The sequence below is a fragment of the Nelusetta ayraudi genome, unplaced genomic scaffold (genome assembly GCF_046127955.1).
Source record: "Nelusetta ayraudi isolate G7.1 ecotype Tasmania unplaced genomic scaffold, CSIRO-AGI_Nayr_v1 ptg000022l, whole genome shotgun sequence".
Classification (NCBI taxonomy): Eukaryota; Metazoa; Chordata; class Actinopteri; order Tetraodontiformes; family Monacanthidae; genus Nelusetta; species Nelusetta ayraudi.
The window spans coordinates 5,194,095-5,215,533 of NW_027466072.1; the positions used below are offsets into that span (position 1 = coordinate 5,194,095).

The 21,439-nt window shown below is 41.1% G+C and overlaps 4 protein-coding genes across 5 annotated transcripts; 2 read left to right on the forward strand and 2 right to left on the reverse strand.

Annotated features, from left to right (window-relative positions):
• Positions 1–5,569: 5,569 nt before the first annotated feature.
• Positions 5,570–10,579, reverse strand: tinf2 (TERF1 (TRF1)-interacting nuclear factor 2). Its single transcript, XM_076028278.1, has 10 exons — positions 10,131–10,579; positions 9,372–9,574; positions 8,348–8,455; positions 7,950–8,045; positions 7,722–7,832; positions 7,494–7,617; positions 6,641–7,403; positions 6,171–6,229; positions 5,992–6,077; positions 5,570–5,832 (listed from the first exon to the last, which is right to left on the reverse strand). Exons 1-10 carry the CDS (start codon positions 10,156–10,158, stop codon positions 5,713–5,715), a joined length of 1,698 nt encoding a protein of 565 aa, XP_075884393.1. The 5' UTR covers positions 10,159–10,579; the 3' UTR covers positions 5,570–5,712.
• Positions 10,580–11,100: 521 nt separating this feature from the next.
• Positions 11,101–14,299, forward strand: cideb (cell death inducing DFFA like effector b). Its single transcript, XM_076028279.1, has 5 exons — positions 11,101–11,255; positions 11,669–11,783; positions 12,615–12,773; positions 12,861–13,051; positions 13,513–14,299. Exons 1-5 carry the CDS (start codon positions 11,230–11,232, stop codon positions 13,652–13,654), a joined length of 633 nt encoding a protein of 210 aa, XP_075884394.1. The 5' UTR covers positions 11,101–11,229; the 3' UTR covers positions 13,655–14,299.
• Positions 14,300–14,420: 121 nt separating this feature from the next.
• LOC142889498 (uncharacterized) lies at positions 14,421–16,808 on the forward strand. Its single transcript, XM_076028281.1, has one exon. The coding sequence runs from the start codon at positions 14,632–14,634 to the stop codon at positions 16,060–16,062; it is 1,431 nt and encodes a 476-aa protein (XP_075884396.1). The 5' UTR covers positions 14,421–14,631; the 3' UTR covers positions 16,063–16,808.
• Positions 16,806–21,322, reverse strand: gmpr2 (guanosine monophosphate reductase 2). Of its 2 annotated transcripts, none has more exons than XM_076028283.1 (10): positions 21,180–21,322; positions 20,551–20,699; positions 20,295–20,414; positions 19,232–19,315; positions 18,965–19,138; positions 18,806–18,887; positions 18,573–18,679; positions 18,312–18,354; positions 18,018–18,177; positions 16,806–17,677 (listed from the first exon to the last, which is right to left on the reverse strand). In XM_076028283.1, the coding sequence occupies exons 2-10, from the start codon at positions 20,635–20,637 to the stop codon at positions 17,488–17,490; spliced, it is 1,047 nt and encodes a 348-aa protein (XP_075884398.1). In that variant the 5' UTR covers positions 20,638–20,699; positions 21,180–21,322; the 3' UTR covers positions 16,806–17,487. The 2 variants fall into 2 exon arrangements, with proteins under 2 accessions (XP_075884398.1, XP_075884397.1); XM_076028282.1 differs by lacking the exon at positions 21,180–21,322 and adding an exon at positions 20,998–21,159.
• Between the last annotated feature and the right edge of the window lie 117 nt (positions 21,323–21,439).

Sequence of the window (21,439 nt, forward strand, 5' to 3'; positions counted from 1 at the left end):
GGGTCGTGCATCTCCTCTTTGTTTAGGCAATTCCGGTATGCATTAGAATTCCGCAGTACCTGCATCCATGAACAACGTTTACAGGTACAGATTCCCCAAATAATGCATGCTTATTCAGAAACAAACATTTACGTGTAGCGTCCAGATGAAGAATTTAGATTCATGGTTCACGGATCATAAGTGAAATTGTCAGCAATATAAATACAAAAAAAAACACACGTTTCACAATGTTATGAAAGAGGAAGTGGATGAAAAAACTTTGACCATTGTTGGAAAAGGCAGCAAAGCGACCGCAGACACAACAGAGACAAAATAGAATACGTAATCATTTCAAGTTTTGAAATAAGTTAAAAACGAATGTCAAAAACACAACCTAGAAGCGCTTCATAGGGATGAGGTTAAGCTGAGTGGCGGCTCTGGCCACACTGACTCAGTTATGGACATTAACAGCTTCTGTGTTGCTGTGTTGAACACTCCAGGGTGCCAGATGCCAACGTGAAAAGCCATTAAAATTGTGTCATACAGAGTCACACCTCACAGTGGAACACTGGCACACATGCAAAGTGGAGCCTGTGAGCAGATCTGTTGCTGCATTATTCATCCAGCCAGTTATTGGCCATGAAAGCTGGAATTAAAAACACTAAATGTTTGTCTCCGATAATGACGGGTTCGATCTATTATTCAGGCCTTCTGATCTCTTATTCATCACCTTGCATGTTAAGGACAATGTGCAAGCATTCATGCGTATGTGTGAGGGTGTTTGGAGGTGTGTGTGTGTGTGTGTGTGTGTGTATGTGTGTGACCAGGCGTCACGATGACCCCCGTGGACCTTGTCTAAGCTTTACTTTTATCATCTGTGTGGTTATATATTACTGGTCGATGAGCCCCCTAATGACACTCAACTTGTTTTGTAGGCTGATAACTCAAATGAATGATCGACCAGCTCAAAGACCAAAGGAGGAGAAAAAGTCATCAAACTTTGTTTACAAGGCTCTACAAAAAGAAGGCAAGTATTTTTTATTGGCAACTGAGCAAATTTGTCTAAAATCATAATGAAACAATCCATGGATGGCAGACTTTATCACTGAGAAAGATCCCATTAGATTCCAGTCACTCACATACACTAAGAACAAAGCTGTAATGATGTGAGTCTCTTCTCAGAGGATTAGAAAATAATGCTGTAATATAGCAATTTAGGAAATGGCTGTCGTGGCTATAGAATTAGCACAAAGAACAATCTAATCATATCAATTTAGCTTGAATGCAAAATAGGCAACCAATACCAAAAAATGTAAAAAAAAAAAAAAAAAAAAGTCCTGTTGTTTTTTTTAGACTTTTGGGGAATCATAACATTATCTTAAAAACGAATGTAACAAATTATTTTTTAGTCAAAATATTTAAACAAATAAAAAGAATAAACACAAATTTATGGTACAATTGGGGGGGGGGGGGGGGGGAGGTGCCCTTTTCAACAACAGATCTAGAGACAGTTGTTCGCAAGCCCCCAATCAGAACAGTGTGTTTTCTGAACAACAGACTTTTTGCAAAGCTGAAATCAATGTAAATCCATCTTTCTGTCTCCAGAGGATAAAAAAAAAATTGCATTTTAATGAACCTGGCGTGTGCTGCTGTCCTCCATTCAGATGAAACCCCAGATGAAAAGTTTTGACAACAGCAGTAGGGAGACAATCAATAGCTTCAGCACACTGCGTCTAACAGCTGAGCCACTCATCACATGACAAAAGGCAAAGCAGCGCAGCCACTGCCCATATGGCCACAGTGGATTAAAAAAAACAGCTAAAGTACATATAGAATGTGCCAAAATACATATTTTGTGGTATGTCATCTTATTTTATTAGCATTACCAACAAATACATTTAAACCAGTGCCTCAACCTGAACCTTGGGCAATGCGGCGCCTATAATGAGGCCCCCTCTGCTCTGTTTCACTGCTTAATGTAAATAAAACATCAAAAACAAACCTCTCCTGAATGTGAGATCCTCTCTCTCTGCCCGACACATGCAGCTCTGGGATGGAGTGAATCTGTATCTAGGGGCTCTCAGTGGCGGTGGCCTCCTCATTAGGACTCATCTGTGACCGCTAACGATCACACTCTCCCCCTGCCAGGTCCTCATACACAGCCAGGCGGGGGGCCAGGGGCCTCTGGAATTGGTTTTCGGTACACGGCAGCTGTTTCATGTGTCGGCGCAGGGTCCCCAAAGGAGGTCTCCTTCACCTCCCCCTCTTCCTCACAGGTTGGACAAAGCACAAGTGCCAAGTAAGGCCAAGTAAGTGGAAATTCTCTAGATGGGTTGTTTTGGGCTATAAACACATCCTTCCATCCATCCATCCGTCCATCCAACTATCTATTTGTTCTTTAATATTGTGTTGGTTGAATTATTTATTTCATCATGTGCAAAAACTACAAAAAAAAAGATAAAAATGCAAAAATAGTTAAACTGATTTACTTTTTTCTGCACGTTATAAACCTGCATGTGTGTAACAACAGTCATCTCATATAAAACACAAATCAGCATTTAGTTTTTATATTGGAAATAATGTCTTCACAGAGGTATTATTTTTTTTCAGGCAATCAATATGTTCTATACTGTACTGTAAGACTACAAATACTGTAAGAATCTACAAAAAAAAAAAAAGCATTTGCTTTGTTTGACAAACCTCGTGACAATTTATAAAATCTCCTTCACACCCTGTGAGGAACAATCTAGAAGAAAGACTGAGTGCTTGTCATTTTAAGTAATGAAAACTGGTCATTTAGGCTCACAAACAGTCAGAGTGCTGTAGAATCCCCCCCGGGGGCCTGACAGTCCAACTCCCACTGGTCTCTGGGGTGGAAAGTGGATCAGACTGAAGTGCTGCACCGTCTGAAGGGAACAGTAAAGTAAATTAATGTCCACTCAGAGACGGTTATGTGTGTGTTGGGGGTTGACTGTTATCTAATTAAGAAAATGAAATGCCTGGAGAATGCTGGAGTGGTGGTGGCGGGGGGGCGAGCGGTGACAATCAAGCAAGGAGCCACCAGCAGCAGACAGATGAGGCAAATATCTTGTGACAACAAAGACTGGAATGAAGATAAAATCAAGTGAGAAGTGCTCAGAGCCGTCCTCTGTTGCTCGCTGACCCCCGGATCATTTTACGCAGCAGAGTTCTCAGAGTCCCAAAGACTTTCTGTCACGGCCCCATCAAAAAGTCAAGGTAAAGAAACCGCACATGCTGAAATAATAGGCAATTGCTGCATTTTTTTTCTTTTCTTTTCTTTTCTTTTTTTTTCTTCAAATCAGGCCGCAGCTTGCTCGCAGCGGCAGCTTCACACAGCCACGTGTGTTCACACCAGTCGTTAGTCTTGCCTCTACATGCCTGATAGTTTTCTCAACCTCGGGTTTCGCCTTACAGGTGAGGACTGATGTTTTTTTTTCCTCCTTCACCCGATTCGGATGGTGGCATCATGTGGAAATGACTTTATTTGAGTGTGTTTTGTCCTCCTCCCCTCTGAAGTCAAAGGCTTCAAAGCAAGAATTTGCATTTTCTCAAAATGTTTTACTTGTTTGTCATTTCAAAACAAAGCCCCTCTTGATCAATGAACAGCTCTGCAGGGTGTTGCTGTCATTTGAGTGACCTCATTGATTGCATATTTCTATTTACTCACCCGGTCCCGCCCTAATGTGGCATTATGATTCATGGCACAAATTAGCATGGTAATCAATGCCTATTGATTTGAATACAGGGTTGCAGGAGGGGACAATGCATCACAGCACAAAGGTACCGCAGTGCTTGCATTATTAGAGAAAGACAAAAAAAAACAAAAAAACAACACAACCCGTCAAAAGTTTAGACACACCTCTTGAAAACTTTCTACACTGCAGATAGATACTGAAGACATCAAATATATGAGCAAGATATATGTAATTATTCAGCAAAGAAAAATATATATATATAAAAAAATATATATATGCTTTTCATGAAAGGTGGCTGTTTTGAAGAATTCAAATATAAAACGTGTTTGAGGTTTTTTTTTTACACTTTCATTGTTTCCTGCATAATTTCATGTGTGTTCATACTTAGTTGTGATGCCTTCAGTGAGAAACTGCCTGGTCAGTAGTCATGAGAATGAAAGAGAAGACATTCAATTCAGAGGGTGTGTCCAAACTTACTGGTACTGCCAAAGATTGTTGCCGATGCACAGGACAAACCTCGCTAGAGAAACAAAATACAACTATATTGCTCATTAAGTTGAACCCAAACTTCTTTACACTCAATTGTCAATTATCACATCATCTGAAGGTTCTGAAAATTTGCCTCCAGCATAGTGGCACCAGTGGCACAGTGCTCAGCCAAGCAGCGACGCTGGAGCACATCGAGCCCTGGTTGCAAATAGACGGACAGTATGGATTCTCTACTAACCCACTGACCTGCATTGCAAAGTTTTTTTTCCCCCCGCGGTTCAAATGTGCCGTTTGTTGAAGGAAGACAACTCTAAAGCGATGCTGCTCCCTAGTGGTTACAGATGTCATTTAATTGGGGGAGTTTTTCTGCTGACGTATTAATGAATAATAGACAAAATTGGGGTGAAACAGGGACAGAGGTAAAGGGAAATGGATTACACAAACACTCGGACAGAAAAGTTTTTGACCAGTATCGCTTTGAAAAGTGTCAAATATATTGGGGCTACATGATCTGAATTGAATTTGAATTGAATTCTTTATTCAAGCACAAAAAACACAAATAGCGTGAATAAAATAAGAAAACAAAGAAAGAAGAAAAAATACAAGCCCAATACTCAAAGAAAACAAATATCCAGAAACTTAAATATGCTCAAAAATGAGTAAGAAGAAGAACAAAACTCGATGCAATTTATAACTCAATTCTGTCAAACAAAAGGGGGTGAGGAGGCCACGTTCCTAAACCGGTGACAGCAATCTACACTGTAATGTTGGAGGGCAACAGTCAATATTTTATTGCTTCAAGATTACGTGTTTACCTCATTTCAAGCCAACGAGTCCAACACATGCAGAGGTTAAACTTTAGCTGAAATGGATGACCAATGAATAAACAGGGGCTGCTACTGCATGAAACAAATAATAACAAACATAAATTGCCGCCATGACGGGAGTAAAATCTAAGTGTGTTTAAAACAAGTCTCGCACAGAACTTTAGTTTAATCAAACACAAAACACTATGAACTTGATTAACGAAAGTATAAACCTTTTCAAACAAATGGAGTGGGATTAGAGGAATTATAAGGACAAAAAAATATATTTTATCTTCCTCTAACCGACTAGGACTATTTACCTGCAATTCATAATAAAATAAAATAAATAAAATATTTACTGGGTCATGTCTGTTCAATATCACAGGGCTTGAGTCATTATGTTACCGTTACACCAAAGGTGGTTCATAGATTATTTGAAAATAGATGTTCAACAGCAATTTCCTAAAATTAATTCCAGTATGACGCAAGCAGGAAGAAAACCCCTTTACATCTAATATTACTTGTACATATAACACGTTTATTACAATTCAAAAAGTAAAAATGGAAGATGGAAGAAACATTATCTTAACTCAGCTAAACACATATATATATATACAACATTATTGTTTTTAAAAATAATTGTCCATAGGCAAGTACTCCTGCATTTCCTCGGCATCAGAATCTGTTCACTGAACCTGACAGGGAAAAACTCCACTGACTCTTCATCTGCGTTTGCTGCGAATGGACATGAGATCCTTCCGGGCCGCGCCGGGCTTCCAGTACTCCCTCAGAGTGGGAACATATGTGCCGTGCTTGGTCTTGTAGTAGCGTTTTGTGAACAGCTGGGGGAGACAGAGAGGGTCAACAAAAATGTATACCTATAGAAACGCATGAATGAACGAATAAAACATAAACATGGCGACAATTCAAAAGTCAACAATTGTTTTTTCCAGTGTCTGAGGCTGATCAGGGTCTCGGGTTCAGCAGCGCACTGTACATACCCTGACTTTGAAGTTCTTGGTGGCTTCGTCTTCAGAATCAGCGACATAGTCTTCGTTTCCATTTGCGGCGTTGGATTCCAGCATCTCTGAACATTAATAGACAAGATCAATCTTTCAAACAGTCAAACCATTTCATCATTTTACTCTGTGCTTTACAGTGCCATTTTCTGTTTAATCACCTTTCTTATGTGGCTGCTGAACGACAGATCTGCTAAGGGCCTCTGACACAGGACAATTTCTGGTGAGTAAACAACAGAATGAAAACATTAAATAGCAGAAATTACATATGTGGTAAAATAGATAATCAACCAGCCTTGTAAATGTGGCGTTTAGGAACCAATACAAAAAAAAAGACAAAAAAGCAAAAAACAACAACCCAAAACAGAAATTCCTTCAACGTGTTTTTATTGTTTTTCTGGCAATCAAACGGTCAATCAAAGCTGTGCAACAATGAATGCAATCTTCTAGGTAACACTGTCCAAATGTGTCGTTACAGTGAATTTAGCCGTCACATCACGGCAGGTTTTGTTCGCTTCCTGTTAAAGTTTCAGTTCAAAAAAAGTTGGCGCCGAACTAGAAAAAAAATTAAAGCAGCATAAAAAAAAGTGGCAGAAGCATCATGGATCAACTGTGATCCTGCATCTCTTACTCTTTATTCCTCGAGCTGGAAAAATCCACATCAGACTTCGAATGTTGGCTGCTGGCTCTGCTCCGCGCTGAGGTTTTGAACGGCGACGCCCTCCTCTCCTTCTGGTCTGCATCGGAGGAATTTCCCCCTCTAGAGGTCACTGACAGTCTGCGGAGAACCACTCTGGGTTTGCTGTGCAGACAGGACAGGAAGGTGGAGTGGGCGGCGGGACTCTGTGGCAGGTGGACCCCACGGTGGTCCGGAACCACCTTGGTATCTGCTCGTGGACGCTCCTCACTGCTTTCTGCTACTGCGCCGTCTTCTTTGGTCTCTTCAGATCTGTGATCCCGACTGTCCTGCGTGAGCCTGCGCGCTGCCTCTTCCAAGTTCCTGCTCATCTCTTTCTTCTCATCTCCGACTATGTCAAATACCTCTTCCTCCTGCTCAGAGTCGCTAATGTCCGGCTGCCTGCGTTTGATCCCACCGGGTGTTTTTGAAGCACGTCTCTCAATTGACTCTTCACTCTTGTTTGATTTGTGTTCAACAGCAGTGAGCAGCGGTTCTGCCTCTGCTGTCCCTTTACTTTTAGAGGACAGAACGGGCACGTCCTTATTAGATATCGTCCCAAAAACTGGTGCAATAAAAGGTGATCTGTCCTGCATGTCATGTGATGGGTCTGTGGCATACTTTGGGCCTTCCTCTGGCTGATTGGAGGGCAGTCTCCCAGAGGGTGGCAGAGACAGAGAGGTCAAGATGGAGTCTCCCATGCTCGGGGGGAGAGACGCTGTGAATAGCAAACAGAAGAAGAAGGATCAGAAACCCACAACGGAAGGTCTTACTGGACGGTGGGTATTAATTCAGGGTCTCACTCCACCTGGTGTCTCCAGGTGACCCAGACACGTCTGATGCTGAAGCAGGACCTTCAGGAGCTGGGGTTGAGTGGCCGAACGTGCACACTCCTCCAGCACAGGTGGAGTGTCACTCAGCCACGACACAGTCTGAGGAAAGATGATTAAAATACAAGAAAACCTTCAATTTGATTCCAATTTGATTCCAATTTGTGCAGAGGGAAACTTTTTGATTTCATTAGCTGAGCAACTACCTGAGCAAGGTTTGGAACGGGAAGCAGCCTGTCCAGTCGGAGCAGAAACTCCCACAGCAGCTTCTCCAGTTCCAGGTCAAACTTAGGACCATATTCCACCAGAAACTCCTCCTGCCACACAGAAGAAAGAATGAAGTTTATTGTTTTGACGGTGATTCCAAAATCAAATGAAAGCAAGAGGAATAGATTCAAGATTCCGCGGCAACACAGCAGAAAAAAGGTTCTGACCTTGAAGAACAGTTCTCTCTCTGCTGGTTCTGACAGCAGCGTGTGAACAAATGAGTGAAAACTCTCCACTGTTTTCTGGATTTTTAAGTCTTTCTTCTAAAAAGTAAACAGAAAGTACAGCACACCAAATGTGACACACGCAAAAGAAATGGTATTAACAATGAATATGAAAAAGGGCACACACTAATTGTATTATTACAATTGTAATGTTATAGGTGAAACACACACAAAAAAGCTGAGACGTGCAAATCAGCTTCTGCAATTTTTCAATGAACAGGGTAAACAAAATAATGGCAATAAAATATAATTTACAGAATAAAAAAATAACTTGTCACCTTAAGGAACAGGCAAACAAAAGACATGTGTTGCGACGTGAACAATAGTATAATGTGTCTTGCCTTTGAATAATCATTAGAGGAAGACAGAGCAGCAGGAGCCCGGATCCTCTGCAGGTGTGGCAGGATCACCTTTTCATCGGGCTGTTCGCGGCACAGCTCCAGGATCAGCTGAAGAGGAGGGACAGCGGGGATTTCACACAGGGGTGCAGCTATATGCCGTATAACCACTAGGAAAGGTTCCTCATTACCATACAACCACTAAAAAATGCGTAACGATACGTATCAGTATGTTATGACACAATGTTTACTATCTGTTTGAGAGTCAGCTGTTGATTTAGTGTCACTTTAGAGAATTTATCTGTTTTTGCACCACTTTTTGCATTTGATTTCGGAAATGTTTTTTTGAAAATATATAAGTGTGTTAATTATTTAATAATTTTTTCTTTATTCTAACAAATTGGTCTTGTGACTGCTGTAGGTCAGTTAATTAAAGTCCTGCTGTAAATGACTGCTATATATCTTGTGTTGCTTACAATACATTTGGACATTGACATCATCAGCCTTTCATGACTGATCTCACTCAGAGTATACCTACTAGAACAGGCATGGGCAAACTATGGTCCGGGGCCCCATATGTGGCCTGTTAAGCTTTTTAATCCAGCCCGCTGAACTTGAAGAAATGATGTTAATAGTAAGTCTTAAAATAGTTGTATTTTATTTATCTTTTCAGTGTTTTAAGAGTTATTTCAATAAAGAGGAAAATACTGCGGGGCTTCAAAGAGATATGTTTTTGCTCATTTTCAATTGACATTAAAGCAATATGTTTTCTACATATCACATGATATATTTTACTCCTATGAGATGGGTCACCAAAACACTCCATCCATCTGATGCTGCTCCGGCCCCCTCAGTCAAATTTTAGGACCCATTGTGACCCCACCAGTCAAAAAAGTTTGCCCACTCCTGTACTAGAATAAAATAGACTACACCACTGATTTCACAGGATACTTAAGTCGCCTGAGTGATGAGAAGATGAACAAAAAAAACACGGAAGGTCTCATGAGATCCCGTGGTGCAGACTCACCCGTCCCCTGAGCCCCAGGGCCAACTTGCTCTGGTGTCTGGCGGTGAGGAGCCCGGGGACGGTCTCGCAGGCCGAGGTCACAAACTCCTCCAAAACAGCATAGTGCGACACATCCCTCTGTTTCATCACCTTCCAGAGGGCGGCGGAGACCAGGCGCACTGGCGGGGCCAGGAGCCGCAGGGCATCAAAGGGGAGGCTGGCCTCTGTGAGCAGGACGAGGATGGACACAAAACACATCACAACACAGAGCAAACATTTCATCCATGATGGGTAATTTCAAAAACGACGCAGGTTTAAATCTGTCTTATGATATTACTGTGTGTGTCAAATGGATGAATCCCCTGTCAGTTAAAGTCAACGACTTACACATTTTTTGTGCATATGTAAAACAGTAAAGTTCAATTTCTTGATTTCAAATTTCCTGTTCATGTCATTCCAGAGTTCCTATAGCATTATAAACTTTTTAAAAAAACAAATGCGATTTCCCCCCCTTCCCTTTTTATAGGTCATAAACACACAACTAAGTTCAGTAACCACCAGATACTGAAAGTTGAGGTTTATCCTGCAAAGAAAAGGGTGCTGAAACACTCACTCATTGCACATTTGTTGACAATTCTCCAGCCATAATAATGAAAATATGTCTAGGCGGTCTATGCATTATTAGGGTAATAACAGGGTTTTAAACCTGATTATTCAGTCATTAAAACAGTGTGCGGTCCATTCGTGCAAGTTTAAGGCGATTCAGACGGAAAGACTCACCGTTTCCGTTTGGTTTCCTTGTGGCCATTCCGTGAGCTTGGCTAGCAAAGGGCCGAAGCCGTCCCTTCAACGCGGAGAATATTTATCTTTGAATATATATATACACACATATCTTTGTGGCGAATTAAAAACAACAATGGCCTCTAAACTGTCGCTGTTGCATGACCCGCGAGAAAAGAAGCGCAAAACCGACTTCGCAGGGTCCCGCGCTCCCGGCCAGAGCAAGATATGTTTGATCCTTTATTCCGCCTGCGCAGAGACGGGCGGGGCTTTGACCAATGGCACCTTCTGTAGGGGAAACTCCGCCCCTGCCAGCAGCTGCACATAAAAAGAAGCGCACTCGTTTTTTGTTTTCTATTTTTTTCTCTCCAGGATGTGACGCACTTTAAAATAATGACGTATCTACATCCGCTTTTCTGTCTCTGGTCGTGGTCAAAGATTCTTCTTCTTCTTCTTCTTCTTCTGTATAAATGTGTATGTGGATATCAATCATATTATCCTATAATTTGTATACGTAAAAATACGCACATTTTCTTCCTGTAATTATTGTAATTAAAATGTGTTTTTAAAAATGAAATTCTTCCTCTCATCATCATCATCATCATCATCATCATCATCTTCATTTCTGAAGTCCTAGGGGGGTTTAGATAGATAGATAGATAGATAGATAGATAGATAGATAGATAGATAGATAGATAGACGTACTTTATTGATCCCAAATTGGGAGACTGAAACTACTTTACAGTATACAATGACGTGGGCAATTCAATTTAAAACATTTTAAAGTCGATATTTCAGTTAGAGGCTTTTTTTTTTTTTTTTTAACCAAGACATACGTGTATAAAAATGATTTGATTAAACTTTGCAAAGCTGCCAAAAACCTGTCTGTTAAACAGCCATAAAGCTTGTCAGTCAAAAACAGGCTGTTTTGCTTATGAACTTTACACCTTGTTATGTGTCATCTGAACGATCACTTGGTTTGGGGCAAAGTCCAATTGGCGGGTCAGGCAGATACAACAGGTGTTCAATTGGTGGGTCAGTGTTTGTTTCAGCAAACCTTTTACCATAACAGTCAACTGTAAGAAGACTCTACGGAAGCATGGACACCCCTTCTTCCTTTCTTAAGTAAGTGAGATATTACTTTTGATGTTCAACCTTTTAGTCCTTGTGATCCCTTTACTGAATCAACGATCAAAGATAATGTACAATGGTTGGCATAACAAGGCAAATGTAGAAGTGGACTAAGATACAGACTGACGCTATGTTGCTGTTTTGTTCAGTGGCAATAATATACTGTGACAATGGAAAAGACTTTAAACGCTTCCCTTGCCATTTTAGAATGACCTTGAAATAAAAAGAAAAAAGGATTGATCAAAAGTTATGTTGTATGTTTGAAAAACAATCATGTAGTGTAATAATGTTTATAAAAAAAATAAGTTAACTCAGACTGGCAAAATACAACTTTTAAAATGTGAAATAGTCTTAGGTTCTGACACATTGAACAACTTGAAAACTTTGCACTCTGACTTCTCTTTTAGGTCCGTAACCAAGCGAGTATGGGCTCCCACCCAGCGGCCCTTCAGAGTGTGTTGCCCCAACAGGAATTCCAAGAAGGGTATCACAGCTGGGACTCTGGAGGAGCTGAAAGAGAGGGTAGGAAAATGGACAGTTCACATAAAAGAGAAGAAAGTAGCCAAATTATGTAAAGACGATGAGTTGAAATTTGCATTTGACAGAATGACAGATAAATGGTACAGTTATCAGTTCGATTTGTCAATGAATTTGAATGGTTAACATAATACAGATATTATGTTATAGGCAAATAGTAACTTTTGCAACTAATGGGCTGCACAACTGTTACACGCTGTTTTTCTCAACTAATGCGCTAGGACACATGTTGGCCACTGATAGTACAAACAGAATTATCACAGGCCAACACTGTGACTGTCTGAATTCTTTCCAAGAATTTCATGAAAAAAGAAAAGCAGAAGGAAACACAACTTTTTGTGAATGTTTTGCAGTGTATTTATGTATATATGACATATTTCTGTGCAAAGAGGTTCTCGATCTGCCAGCTTTCCGATATGTGTCCTCCTGTCTACGCCCTTCCTTCACACAATCTGAACCAAACCTGGGCCACATCGTTATCTGTTCAAGCTCAACAGTTGTTGGTTACATCATTGCATGTCCTCATTGTTCAAAGCTGTACTATCTGTGGTTTCAAGACATGCGCTGTGTGTCCATTGTGTCAGTTTGAAATATTACTTTCACGAGAATGATAACATAATATATAATTTATATTGGCCAAAAATAAATTAAAAGTGTATCTGCTGTATTGCTTGCAAAGCACTAAAAGCACAATTTAAAAAAAAAAGACTGATTTCACCAATTAAATTAAGCCAATTTCTGAATATGACTATTATCTGCTGTTAATTGTGTGTTTATTATTGCATTCATGCAGAACTATTTAAACATGTGCTCCAGGTTTGTCAGGCTCTGCTGCTGTCCTTGTCGGCTGTATCTCTGTCTCTGGTCTGTGAGGAGGACGGCACAGAGGTGGACTCGGATGAATTCCTCATTACATTACCAGACAACACCATGCTCATGGCTCTGGAGCCTGGACAGACATGGAGACCACAGCCTGTATGTTTCACCAAATACCCCATTCATATATACTGTAATTTATACTGCTGAATTTCCTATGATACATATCTCTGATCTTCCCTCCAGGGTTCCCTCGTGTTGAAATCTCAAAACCACAGCAAGCCTCGTAATGGGAAAGACATAGCTCGTGTAACCTTTGACCTCTACAAAATGAGCCCAAAGGATATGTTTGGGTCCCTGAGTGTGAAGGCCACATTTCAGGGTCTTTACTCTGTGAGTGCAGACTTCCAGTGTCTGGGACCCAAGAAAGTTCTCAGGTAAAGAACTGGGTTTAGCAAGCTGGGAGAAAAATTAGTATTCAATAGACTGAACTGTTTAAAAGAATCACATAACAGTCAATAAATAAAACTAGAAATAGAGTAAAAGCAGGGTTTCTGGCAAAAGAGCTGACAGGGAAACACAACATATTTGAAGTCATTATATTCAATCTTCCTGCTAAATCTTGATTTGGATATCAGAATTCATGAAATTTCATTGCTATTTTCACTCCATATTCTTGATATTGAATGAACCAAAATACTGTTTTCAATAAAATGCTTATGTGACAGCATGTAAAACACTAATTGAATAGACCTTAATTGTACACAGTAAGCCTATATACAATAAGTGCAAAATAAGAGTATTTTTTTTAACAATCTTACCTGAAAAAGGGAGTGAAGACCTTAAAAACATAAAATGTCACACATGCTGATCGAACTGTCTTGGCTCTGCCTTACAGAGAAGCCTTACGTGTTGCCTCCACTCTCCTCCATGCTGCCGGACATTTGCTCATCACAGCCGCCTCCATGATTCGCCGAGTCATCGAGGGCACTGAACTGTGGCAACCCCAAAGAGCAGAATACATTGCCAACTGGAAATGAATCCAAAAGCATCTCTGCAGCCAGCATTATGATGTTTTTAGGGTTTTATATATTGTAACAATGTCTATTGTGGGATTGTGCAAAATATGAATATAAAATGTTAGAATATAATGTAAGTAATACTTACATAAGTATTGTCTTATTATGTTGATGATGATTGTGTATTAATCTAGTCTGACAATACAGAGAGTATTGTTTTTCTGTGTTAACGTACAATACACTATTAATCCTAAAATTGTGCTTTTGTACAAATATGATTTGACATTGTGAATATCTTGATTCTAATTTGAAACTATATTTTGCTAAAGACATGTTTCCAAATGTTTTAACTTGAAATAAAAATGAAAAAAAGCTTTCATGAGTCAACAAAAAAGATTGAAATGTTGAAGCTCAGGTGCTTCTACTGTGTTTAAAAACAGCTAGATGATGAGCCAGTATGTAGGTGCCACAGTTTTATGTAAATCTCAACAAATGTTTACTTTGAAGATGATTTATGAGGGACTTTTTCAGCTACAAAACATTTCGGACACACCTTAAACCATGAAGATGTGTGAAAACATTACTTTGCTTATGTGACAGAAATGTTCTTTTCATTCCCACCAGAGTGGTACTGTGTTGCAGAATGTAGAATAAAAATATGAATTGGTTTGTGAATTTTACTGTACTACTACTGTTTCGATATGCTGTAAATGAAAATTACCAGTATGAAAAGGGAATTTTTAAGCTCCACCCATGTTAAGCAATAACCAGGGAGGGGCTTCCAGAGAACCGAAACTGTTGAACACTGCTGTGGTGCAGCATTCAGATCACAGACATAAACATCATAGCAGTTGAAGTGAAGTTCAGCAAAATAAGGATTATAAGGAAATTTTATCATCTTCAAAATCCAGGGGCCTACAGGGAGGATTCAAGGATTTCCTGGTCAAGAAATTGAAGAAGCAGCAACTATCTGGATTCAAAGCCGGACATTTCCAAACATGTCTGATCAAACCATGGAGCAACCACAAGTCGTCCTCTGTGACATGTGCACCGAGAAGGAGCGTATGCCGGCACAGAAGACTTGCATGAAATGTGAGATCTCCATGTGTTTGGGCCACCTCCAAGCCCACCTGACCACCCCGGTGTTGCTGCAAACCCATCCTCTGACAGAACCAACTGCTTTATGTGGCGCCACCAAATGCCCCCAGCATGGCAAACTCCTGGAGTACTACTGCCTGGACGACATGACCTGTGTATGTGTCTCCTGCGCCATTGAGGACCAGCACCGCCTCCACAACATGAAGACCTTCTCCACGGCCCACAAAGAGCTCTTGGAAAAGCTTAAACAGGACCAGGATGCTTTGAGGATGAAAGTCAAAGGTAACAACACTGACATTGAGAAGTGGGAAAAGACGGAAGGAGAGAAAGTGAGATCCTCTGGCGTACGTCTCATTGAGGCTGTGACGCACCTGCGTGACCTCACCTTGACTAGTGTCCAAAGTTCGGTCTCTGGTCGCATGGCAGCTTTGAAAACCAGCGACAGCAGCATGAGGGCAGCACAGAATGAGAAGGACACCTTCCGATTCCTGCAGATGCACTCACAGGTCCACCAGGATGTGGAGAAGGCCAAGGCCGTGGACCTGAGATATGGGTTGGAACCATCAGGTTATCGCGATGCGTTGGTTCAGCAGCTCAGGCAGGGTGGTGAATCGATGCTGAAACATGGAAACCATTTCTGGAGAGCTGTGCTGACTCTGGTGGACCCGGAGAACCACCAGAATCTTGATGGGCCTTATTCAAACCTCATCTTTCAGCCAATGAGCAGTAGTCCCATGTCACTGTCTGGAGACAGGAGGAAGTTGTTCTACAACAGCCAAACTGGGCAAAGCCATGTCACTTTACAAATTAGTAATTTGCTGTCACTTGGCAGCATCCAGAAGTGGCGGGTCCGTTTCTCTAAAGACTGTGACTGGACCACTGGCTTATGTGACAAACAGCGTATAAGGAACTACCCGGATGAACTTGTGTATGCTGTGTCCTGCGATGGAGACCAGCTCAGCTCTCACATAGGAGAGAATGCTGCTATCTCTTCTACACCAATCACATTTCAGGCCAAAAGTGGAGATGAGGAATTGCAACGGCCTACATTGGTGGAGGTAGAATGGAAATTTGGGGCCTCCTCACTGTCCTTCTACAACAGGATTGAAGAGCATCACAGGGAAAAAATATTTACTTTCGAGATGAGCATCAACAACTTGGACCTGGTCCCCTTTGTCAAAATCAAACGGTTCCGAAATACATCTCTGCAACAATGGAAGTGTTGTTGTGGAGAGACGGATATGAATAGAAGGATGAGGAATGGAAGATGTTCCTGTGGTGCACCATTTTATAATGCAGGTGTCACAGAGAAGGTTTGTGAGCTTAAGTAAACTGTGTGACCAAACTAATCATGCAGACATAAACAACTAAATATCATGACTCTCTTTTGCTGTTTTAATTGTTGATCAGCTTGTTGCTATGTTTGGGGTTGGCATGTTTTTGTTTTTTATTTTTAGGTTTATTATCAGCTCATAAGCCTCTTATTGTAATGTTTCACAATGAGAAACAAGTCGGTGATAGAATGATTAAGCTTGCAGGCTGCATTGGGTTTTTGAAATACACCTTTAAACTGGAGTGTGTGTTTTATTGTATCTTTTTATGAGGGTTTAGTGAACTTGTTCTTGATTATTAAACTTACTTACTTAGGCCTTTAAGTTCTCAATTGGGAACATAGGCCATTGTCAAAACCCCTCCATCCTCTCCGGTCTTGGGCCCTCCAAAAGGCCGTATTTATAGCTCCACCCCTGTGAGTCAATGATTAAACTACGAGAGGCTTTCAGGAAACAGAAACTGTTTGTCGTTGCTGCTGTGACAAGGCATTTACAGCACAGACAAGGAACAGTTTGATTAAAATTAATTTTAATAAGAATTCAGCCCTTCCGTTTATGTATGTGTTGTTCAGCATGTTTCTGTCTTCTTCCATTACTACTCTGATTAAAAAATATGACAAAATCTAAAAAGATGTTATAACTTACAAAAATTAATTTTGATGTGTTGTTGTACATACATGTCCTTGCATATCCTTGTATTTTATGAATGATTTTCCTCATAATAAATCAATTTAAAGCCTTCACAAGTGCAATGGTCTTTATTTACCATCTGAAGTAACAGGTAGAATATTGGAAAGAAGCTTTAACGGAGATCACAACTTGACGTAGACAACGTGTGAAGTGAGACTGCAAGGAATTCCACCTCATTTCAAGGCTATATGGCCTGCTGGCCAAATATGCACATTAACATCTTAAAACCTCAACAGACTTTGGTATTTATCAGGACCAGATATATATGTTTAAGCTGCATATACTGTATGTTAACACATTGTTACTAAAATAAGCTAAGGCAGTAATAAGACTTTTTTTCTATAAGGGAATAACAGCTAAACTGGATTTAGGAACTCAAATTACAACAAATAAAGTGCAAAACTTCAGTGATGGAATGAAATAATTAAAATAAAAATTTAAATCTCAATTTTCTAAGTTGGTCAGTCATTGCATATTTAGATATTTCCATTCATTTAAGACAAATATATTAGAGTTCACGGGCTAAAACTGCATTAAACATAATTCGACATCTTGGTCCCTGGCCAGTTTAAAAACTACATTTAATGAAATGGCTTGAAGCTATGAACCACCAGAAATAATAAATGAGTGGAGTGGCTACTGATAAGGGCGTCTGTTTCCTTTTGTCCAATGCGTGAGCTGCATCTTGTAAGGCAGTGCTGTAAGCTCTTCCTTCAACCTCTCTATCCTGCACACTTAACCGTCATTTCCGAACACAGTGTTGAGCTGTTGTGTGACTCTGATGAAGGTGGTCCTGCGGCTCAGCTCCTTCAGTTTTCCAGCTCCGACATAGGTGCACGTAGAGCGGACACCACCCAGGATGTCTCTTATCGTATCCTCTACTGGCCCTTTATAGAGGACCTCAACCGTCTTGCCTTCCGATGCCCTGGAGACAAAAAAAAAGAATCTTAAAATTAAAAAAGTTAAAGTCCCACTGATTGTCACATTCCGACCCATCATCCCGTGAGGGAGTGGTGGGCAGCAGCGAGGCCGCGCCCGGGAATCATTGGTTTGACCGATGATAATTCCAACTCCGAATACTGAGTGCCAAGCAGGGAGGCAATGGCTACCATTTTTACAGTCTTTGGTTTGACCAGCCGGGGATCAAACCCACGACCTACCAGTCTCAGGGTGGATACTCTATCGCTAGACCACTGTGCTGGTTCTTACACAATCATTAGTATTTCACATAAACTTCAGATATCAACGTAAACTGAGTCACTCACCTGTACTCAGCCACACCTCCTGAGTGCTTCTTCATGGCCGTGTCAGAGCTCATTCCGTAGAACAGCTTGTATTTCTTGCCATTTTTCTCAATAATCTCACCGCTGCTTTCTGAGTGGCCGGCAAGCATGCCACCGAGCATGACAAAATCTGCTCCAGCACCTGAAAGTCACACAGAACGGGGCAAAAAAACCCAAAAAGAAACAAACAAACAAACAAAATACACCCCCATACACAATAACTTCTTAGTCATTGAGTTTACCAGGATGATTGAAATTCAAGATTCTCAAACCTACCAAATGCTTTTGAAACATCTCCTGGGCAGGTGCATCCTCCGTCCTGTGTGAAACGGATCAGACCAGAGACAAAATAAACCACAATTTTACAAGCGCAGCTGGGTCTTTATCAAAGATGCTCGCACATGTGAAGCTTGGAGATAAGACGCGGGTCAAAGCAAAGTACACAGTCACTAAAGTGACCTTGGAGGGAATGGAGAGGAACAGTGGCTGAGCTTCCGATCAACATTCTGGACACTGCAATGAAAAAGATTCACTCACAGAGATAATGTGGCCTCCCAAGCCATGGGCTGCATCTGCACACTCGATCACAGCACTGAGCTGAGGGTACCCAACACCCGTCTTCTTGCGGGTGGTGCACACAGAGCCTGAGGAGGAAGGTGGTGAAGCATCTTTTCACACTTCCACTCCACAGACATTTGCAAACACCAATAAAAATTTGCATGGGCTGCTTTTTCAGCTGACGTGGTGTCGGGTGATGAGGCTGTGATCACCTGGTCCGATGCCGACTTTGATGATGTCAGCTCCAGCCAGAATCAGCTCTTCCACCATTTCTCCTGTCACCACGTTCCCCGCCTGAGAACATTTTAAAATAACCATGAAATAGGTTCAAACAGCCAGAGGCACGTCAAATTCTGTGTTTATCTACCAACCAAGATGGTGTGAGAGGGGAACTTCTCTCGGACGTCTTTAACAAAGTGAACAAAGTGTTCGGAGTAGCCGTTGGCCACATCCACGCAGATGTACTCCAGCTCCGGCACAGCCATCAGTATTGCTGATATCCTCTCAAAGTCAGCCTCACCCGTTCCCGTGCTAAGTGCAACACTCTGCCGCACAAACCGACAACAGGTAGAATTGTGTTGCTAGAAACACATCTTTGAGTTAAAATGAATGAAGTCCATAAATATTAAAATGTGTACCTTTACGCAATCAGGGTGCTTTGCAGCAAATTCAGCCCAGTCGTCCACCGAGTAGTGTTTGTGAACGGCCGTGAAAAGAGTGAACTGGGAAAGGAGACGACAAACTGGTCACAACCTCATGTGCAAACATCTGACGACCACTAGGGGGAGCGTTTCCCCAGGTAAGAGTGTGATGGAGTAAATTATAAGAAAAAAGAAGGCCTTGGCTTTGCATTTAATGAGAACTCTTCATTTGAATGTAATTATTAGAAGTTTGGTCTTATGACTTTAGGCTAAAACCTACTTGTGTTAATAACAATTGAATATTGTTGAGGTCACAATCATGCAGAAGGTTAAGTTAATACAACTGGACTGGTTTTTCTATCTCGATAATGTTTGACCTCCCTTCTATTCAGTTTATCGTCATAATCAAGATTATTTGATCACATGTAATTTCAACAGTGTGGAAATACTTTTGAAAGGATCATAATAAAGACGGTAAACACAACTACAGAAATAGGTTTCTTTAAGGAAGGGTCATCAAGAAAGTTTTCAATATGAATTCTAACAAAACGAGATATGTTTGGATATAAAAATGTTGAATGACAGGTTCATCCTAGTGGGTGGTGCTTTGCCCACGGCCATCTCCGCCTTGCTTTTAAACTGGGTGAGGCACTGTTTGAGCTCAAACACACAAAAACCATCACGACAGGAAGGACATTAAGTTATTGTTGACTATATGAAGGGAAAATTCATCGGAAAATTACACATTTCTTGATCTACTTTTGCAGTGCTTTATTTAATATCAATTTTCTGTTGCTGCTGTAAATTCTTAAACTTGAATTGTTCTGAAAAAAAAAGTCCAATGTCTGTCACTCACAGAAGTCAGGGGCAATTCAAGTTTTAAGACATGTCTGTGTTAATCTTAAGTCTTCATTTTTCAACACACTGTGTAATAAAAGGATAATTGTGCATTCTACAAGTTGCAGAAGGAATAAAGGCAGTGTAGGCTGTCCCCCTTATACTCTGTAAATATCTGAAGTAATGAGTGATCTATTAGGGTTCAATGTTATGCAAAAACCACCTGATGCAGGGCCAAGGCCATCTCGAAGGTCCCAACAGTGTCCATGTTTGCAGCGATGATGGGGATTCCTCTGTAGCTTCTCTTGGAGTTTCTGAAGGTGAAACTCCTCAGAAGATCCACCTAAAGACATACACAAACAAACAAATAACAACAAAACAAAACGGAAGCATTCAAACTTCAGACGGTGGGTGTGTTTTTACATTGGTTTCAAGCTATGTTAGTGAGACAGCGCGTTCACCCGGAGCTGTGTACTCACCTCGCTCCTTGACTTGAGTGTGCTCCTCTTTGGACGGAGGAGAACATCCTTGAAGTCCAACTTGATGTCGTTCTCAATACGAGGCATTTTGGAGAATCGGTGAACGAGGAAACCGGCAAATATAAATCACTGCGTCGGGGAGTGCGAACCTGCAAAGACAAAAACGGGAGATGGTTGTTACCGTTTACTCACCTTAGAAAGCTCACCCCTCATAAATACATGATTTACACACTCATATGTTGACTAAACGCAATCAACAGCAGCTGTACAACCGACAACGAGCGGTAACACGGATTGCTCCATTTTGGCCTATACCAGCTTTTACTGTTACATATCAATAACGGAGCGAACATGTAATAAGCACACGTCTACTAAACAATTTCTAAACCACCTCCACGTCTGGTTTAGTGCGACTTCTACTGCACTGCCGCAGACACAGAAACATACCGCAAAGATCCGGACAGCGCTGCCTCAGCCACGACGTGAAATCTGAAGGTTAACGTTAAATAGGCTCAAAGTGCAAACCCGTTTGGTTCGCATCGCCTACCTGTTGGACTTAAGCAAATAGACCTAGTAAGATAATAAATCAACGAGTCGTGCAGTGTGTCAATGTAAAATGCAGTATTTACCTTTAGTGGAGTACCACAGAAGATGTGCGTATCGCTTCCTGTCTGTGCTTGAAGCGCGAGCAATGTTGTCCGAGGGAGGACAGTGACTCTGGGTTGCTTTGTAGTTTTTCAGGGCACTGACACTAGCGGGTGTAACGCAGGCTAAAACTACAAATGGATGACGAACATCACGACAAGATAAGAAGATGTCTTTAACGCCGATTTGGATATTTTCGAAAATGTTTTCTAGTGTACTTCCTAGTGTGATTACGAACACAAAG